Genomic DNA, 6,124 nt, shown 5'->3' with positions numbered 1-6,124 from the left:
TATTTGGGCCTGTTGGCTGCTCAAGACTGATCAGGTGGAACTCACTTCAAGGGTGACAGGGGCTCAATAACTGGCTATTACTCACACCTGTAATCCCAGCATGTTGGGAGGCCGAGGCGGACGGATCACCTGAGGTCAGGAGTTCAAGACCAGCCTGACCAACATAGAGAAACCCTGTCTCTACTAAAAATACAAAAATTGGCCAGGCGAGGTGGCACATGCCTGTAATCCTAGCTACTTGGGAGGTGGAGGCAGGAGAACTGCTTGAACCCAGGAGGCAGAGGTTGCGGTGAACTGAGATGGCGCCATTGCACTCCAGCCTGGGCAACAAGAGCGAGACTCCATCTCAAAAAAAAAAGAAAAAGAGAAAAAATGGAACTAATGGCATTTAAACTGACATGAAGTCACCAACTGCAGCCCCAGGTCTACGGAGCTTCAACAACTTTATTGGCCAAATGCTTCTTCCCATGTTTACAACTTAAAGTGTGAGCCTGCTCACTGGCTCCTCCTTCTAAGGCCCTAAGTGGGCAGTGAACTTTAGTATAAGCCTGCAATGGGGTGGGGGATAATGAGCGAGTTAGAAACCTGCTGATGCTCCACAATTGGACAGCAGGACAGAAAATCTTCTACTTCTTATTGTCGAAAACTGCAGAAAGACACAAATAAGATGGAGACAGGACCCAGAGTGCATCTCTACCACTGGTCTCAGTTTCTGGTACCTCCAACAGAGTATACCTTTGTCTTCTTACTTCAGGGATTGGGTGATGCTATGTCAGCCTACGCATTTTGCAGAAGTACATAGGGCCAAAATTGGCTGTGAGGTTTGGTATTACCAGCTCCCCAACCTGGCAGGATGAGAAGAAACAAAATGTATCCATGAAAAGCCTTCGGAAGTGAGTCAGATCTTCCACCTGCACCTGGATGCTGTATTGATTGGCCAGGAGCTCAATGGCACCTTGCACCACATACTCGTTCTGTAAGTGTGAGAGTGAGCAGGTGGAATAGACAACGTGGCCTCCTGGTTTGGTGGCAAGGAGTCCAGCCCTGAAACCAGAAAGAGGCAGAAGCATGACTAGTGGGCTTCCCAGAAGTAGAAGAGCAGCATAAGGAACTTGAAACATGGATAAGGGAAGGCTACTATGGGGTTGGTCGCTGTATTAGACAGCCTCTCAAGTCCCTTCCACAATGACACTGCCTGAAAAAGTCATTCTCAAGGCGGAAAGCAATCCAACCTTACTCCATGAGTTCCTCACTAGGAAGTCTTCTTACAATGACCCCCTGAGGTCTGTCTGACTCTCTTTATGGACCAAATTGCTATGCTGGCTATGGATTGAGTTTTTACCCCAGTAGCTATTTTTCAAACATGTGCTACTAACTGGTACTGAGGGTGAAAAAGCATAATGAACCTGTAGAGCCCACTCTAGTATGCATGTCCTACCAGATAGGATTTTTTTTTTGAGACAGAGTCTTGCTCTGTTACCCAGGCTAGAGTGCGGTGGCACAATCTTGGCTCACTGCAGCCTCCACCTCCTAGGTTCAGGCGATTCTCCTCCCTCAGCTCCCTGAGTAGCTGGGACTACAGGTGTGCATCACCACACCCAGCTAATTCAGATAGAGTTTTTATGTTCCAGAAATAAACCCATGATTTCTGTCTCCTCTAGGCAGACCTCCAGCCCTAAGACTCCTGTGTGGGTGATGGTCTTGGCAAAAGCTTCCAGTCCCCGAGTCTCCCAGGTGACCAGACTCCCACAGCACCCTGGCACAAAGTCCTGAGTTCTTAAAAATCTGTCACTCACGCAAGAAGCTGCACTTGCAGCAGAGGCAACATCTGTCGCTCCTTCTTCCTTGACCGCTTAAAGATGTTGTTCTCCTCCTCATGAAGGGAGTGGCGGTCTGTGGTACAGGGCACATCCACCAGCACCTACCCAGAGTGTTAAAGGGTAAAGTATTAAAGCTCCTTATAGGCTTCCCTTCCTTAGGCCAGAGCTGTTTTAGGTCCCTGGCCTAGGAGGTTTGTGAAATACTCCCTCTGCCCATCATTCCTTTGCAGAGTACCTAACAAAGTTCCTCATTTTAACTTGGTAGACAATTGTGAAATAATGAGTGGGGAAATAGCATATTTGGGAATATTCATGGCTGGTCGAAAAGCCAAAACCAACATACAAATAACTATAATTTTTTTTTTAATTTTTAGAGACAAATCTTGCTCATTTGCCTAGACTAGAGTACAGTGGTATGATCATAGGTCACTGCAGCCTCAAACTCTCTGGGATCAAGCAATCCTCGCACCTCAGCCTCCTGTGTAGCTGGAGCCACAGGTGCAAACCACCACTCCTGACTAATTTTTGTATTTTTGGAGGGACAGCATCTTGCTATGTTGCCCAGGCTAACTATAAGATAATTCTTTAAACAGTGCACTTATGATTTGGTCACTTCTGTGTTATACTCTAATAGGAAAGTTATTACAGCCTGGGCAACAAAGTGAGACCCCTATCTGTACAAAAAAAAATTTTTAATTAGCTGGGCATGGCAGCTGAAATGGAAGGAACACCTGAGCCCAGGAGGTTGAGGCTGAAGTAAGTCGAGATTGTGCCACTGTACTTGAGATACAGTGAAACTTTGTCTCAAATAAATAAATAAATAAAATAAAGTTTAAAAATTATGACAGGAGGCTGGGTGCAGTGGCTCACATGTGCAATCCCAGCACTTTGGGAGGCTGAGGTGGGCAGATCACTTGAAGGTCAGGAGTTCAAGACCAGCCTGACCAACATGGCGAAACTCCATCTCTACTAAAAAAATACAAAAAAAAAAAAAAAAAAAATTAGCTGGGTGTGGTAGCAGTGCTCCTATAGTCCCAGCTACTCAGGAGGCTGAGGTGGGAAAACTGCTTGAACCTGGAAGGCAGAGGTTGCAGTAAGCCAAGATCATGCCACTATACTCCAGCCTGGGTGACAAAGTGAGACTTTGCCTCAAAAAAAAAAAGAAAGAAAATTGGCTAAGCATGGTGGCTCACGCCTGTAATCCCAGCACTTTGGGAGGCTAACGTGGGTGGATCACCTGAGGTCAGGAGTTTGAGACCAGCCTGACCAACATGGTGAAACCCTATCTCTACTAAAAATACAAAAATTAGCTGGGCATAGTGGTGGGTGCCTATAATTCCAGCTACTCGGGAGGCTGAGGCAGGAGAATCACTTGAACCCAGGAGGTAGAGGCTGTAGTGAGCTGAGATCATGCCATTGCACTCCAGCCTGGGTGACAGAGTGAGACTCCGTCTCAAAAAAAAAAAAAAAAAAAAAGAAAGCTGTGGGAATTTCCCCAACCCCAAAAGGAGGAAATAGATTATTTCTTTACTCCTCAGTGTCCTGAGGTGTGGCCAGAACTCTTGGGAAGATGGCTGCAAGGTATACTTAGGAACGCTGAACTCCTGAGCCCATAATGCATAGAAAGAGCAGAGCTATGTAATTGCAAGGGGACTACAATGGCAATATATCTGAATATCTTGGTTCTTGGTTCTAATACATTTCTAATATTGCTTCAGTAGTGTCAACTGTGGAAAATGTTCATTTTGGGAGGCCAAGGCCCGCAGATCACTTGAGCCCAGGAGTTTGAGACCAGCCTGGGCAACATGATGAAGCCCCATTTCTATAAAAAATTTAAAAAAAAAAATTAACTAGGTATGGCAGTCCCAGCTACTTGAAAGGATGAGGCAGGAGAACTGCTTGAGCCCAGGAGGCAGAGGTTGCAGTGAGTCAAGATTGTGCCACTGACTCCAGCCTGGGTGATGGGAGTAAAACTCTGTCTCAAAAATTAAAAAACATGTTGATCTCACTCAGTCACAGAAGAAAGAAAAGGAAGTTGTACTACCCTTAGGAAACATTTAGGGAGGGTAGCCAAATCATTCCACTTCAGACATGGCATGTGCATCTTCGCATCAGGCACTGGCATGGATGTCAGTCATAAATAATCAGTCCTGCCAGGATTGTGGTCCTGCTTAATCTCAGCCCTAGGCAAGTGTCTAACAAATATTTCTATTAATATTAATTTGTATAATATTGTATTATAAGGGAAGATAGAAACGTGTTCAAACAAACATTGTATTATTTGAAATAAACTTGTGCTCACAAAAAAAAATAGTTGTGAGTTGGGGGAAGGGTGTCTTCCATGAACATGCAGATCTCTGAGGTCCTGTCCCTTCTCCAGCTGATAGACAAGTGAAGCCGGGAGAGGGATGGAGTTACCAAGAGTGTGTAAAGCCCTGAGATAGCATTCTTCTTTGCATCTAAAGTACCTAACACAGCTGGGCACGGTAGCTCATTCCCATAATCCCAATGCTTTGGGAGGCTGAGGCAGGAGGATCACTTGAGCTCAGAAATTCAAGACCAGCCTGGACAACATAGTGAGACCTCATCTCTACAAAAACTTAAAAAACTAGTTGGGCATAGTGCACATGCCTGTAGTCCCAACTACTTGGGAGGTTAAGGCAGGAGGATCACTTAAGCCCAGAAAGTCAAGAATGCAGTGAGCCATGATTGTGCCACTGCACTCCAGGCTGGGCAACAGAGCAAGACCTTGTCTCAAATAAAGTGCTTAACACTTGCCTACCACAGAGTATATTGTATACAACTAGTTTTTCAACAAGCAAATTAACAAAGACATCTTCAAACATCAAAGCTGTCAAGTGAAATAGGAGGTCACTCATTCTATATTGTTCTAAAATACATAGCTAGGATCAATGAAAAGAAATAATAATAATAATGGTGGCCGGATGCGGTGGCTCACACCTGTAATCCCAGGACTTTGGGAGGCCAAGGTGGGCGGATCATGAGGTCAGGAGTTCGAGACCCCTCCATCATCTCTACTAAAAATACAAAATTAGCCAGGCATAGTGGCACATGCATGTAGTCCCAGCTACTCAGGAGGCTGAGACAGAAGAATTGCTTGAACCCAGGAGGCAGAGGTTGCAGTGAGCTGAGATCACTATACTCCAGCCTGGGTGACCGAGAGAGACTCCATCTCAAAAAATAATAATAATAATAATGGTAAGGGTTGTGATGTTATAATGCTATTGAATATTTTCTATATTCCCAGACTTTGTGTCAAATGCATTGTTATTTAATTTTGACCTACAGGATAGGCACTATACTATTATCCTCATTTTACAGATGAAAAAGCTGAGGCTTAAGTGAAAAGTTAAGTAATTCACCAAAACTTCTCTGGCTAACAAGTAATGGAACCAGGACTAATCCAAGCAGTCTAACTCCAGAATCCTTGCACTCACCCACATACCATGCAATCTACAGACTTTAATTCAATAAGAGGCAGAACTTTCTAACATTATAAGTGTTCAACAACAGAATCTCAGTGAGCACCCATCAATAGATGTGTGTAAGCATAGGCTCAATAATGATGATGGCTCCTGCTTGCCTGACCTTCCCCGCCAGGTACTCTCACTGAATCTTCACAATAATCCTAAGTGGTAGGTTTACCCTATTTCACAAATGAAGAAGTTGAAGTTCAGCAAGATCAACAGCTTGCCTAAGGTAGCACCCCTGTAATGTAGAAACTGGTTAGACTGACAGCAGAGGTCATGCTCTCGCCACCATGATCTGTGGCTCTCATATCAAGAAAAACGAATAGGCCAGGCGCAGTGACTCACACCTATAATCCCAGCACTTTGGGAGGCTGAGGCGAGTGGATCACCTGAGGTCAGGAATTCAAGACCAGCCTGACAAACATGGTGAAACCCCGTCTCTACTTAAAAAAATTAGCCAGTCATGGTGGTGCACACCTGTAATCCCAGCTACTTGCGGGGCTGAGGCAGGAGAATCGCTTGAACCTGGGAGGTGGAAGTTTCAGTGAGCCAAGATTATGCCACTGCACTCCAGCCTGGGCAACAAGAACAAAACTCTGTCTCAAAAAAAAAATTTTTTTTAATAAATAGGTGATTCCTACACAGGCAGAAAGCAAGTCTCAAGTCTATCCAAGATTCCATAAGCCTTGGTTTTTCTTTCAGTTTCTTAGAGTGGTTGAGGCAGAATGGAATGGTGAGAACTAGACAGATTAGGTAAATCAGATGACAACACAGAGACAACAGCCATATACATATATATATATGTGTGTGTGT

General features: G+C 44.7%; 1 protein-coding gene across 1 annotated transcript in view; it reads right to left on the bottom strand.

Moving 5' to 3' along the window:
- Positions 1-412: 412 nt before the first annotated feature.
- NSUN4 (NOP2/Sun RNA methyltransferase 4) overlaps positions 413-6,124 on the bottom strand; it is a 27,439-nt gene continuing 21,727 nt past the window's right edge. Inside the window, exons 5-6 of the mRNA XM_032247456.1 lie at positions 1,797-1,921; positions 413-1,044 (exon numbers count right to left, since the gene is read on the bottom strand). Of these exons, the coding sequence (XP_032103347.1) occupies positions 768-1,044; positions 1,797-1,921 (402 nt within the window). The 3' untranslated portion in view covers positions 413-767. The remainder of the gene's footprint in view (positions 1,045-1,796; positions 1,922-6,124) is intronic.

This window comes from Sapajus apella, unplaced genomic scaffold (assembly GCF_009761245.1).
Source record: "Sapajus apella isolate SASKATOON/1434 unplaced genomic scaffold, GSC_monkey_1.0 scaffold62, whole genome shotgun sequence".
NCBI classification, from domain to species: Eukaryota; Metazoa; Chordata; class Mammalia; order Primates; family Cebidae; genus Sapajus; species Sapajus apella.
The sequence above is the reverse complement of the archived record's forward strand: the minus strand, read 5'-3'. Positions and strand labels throughout refer to the sequence as shown.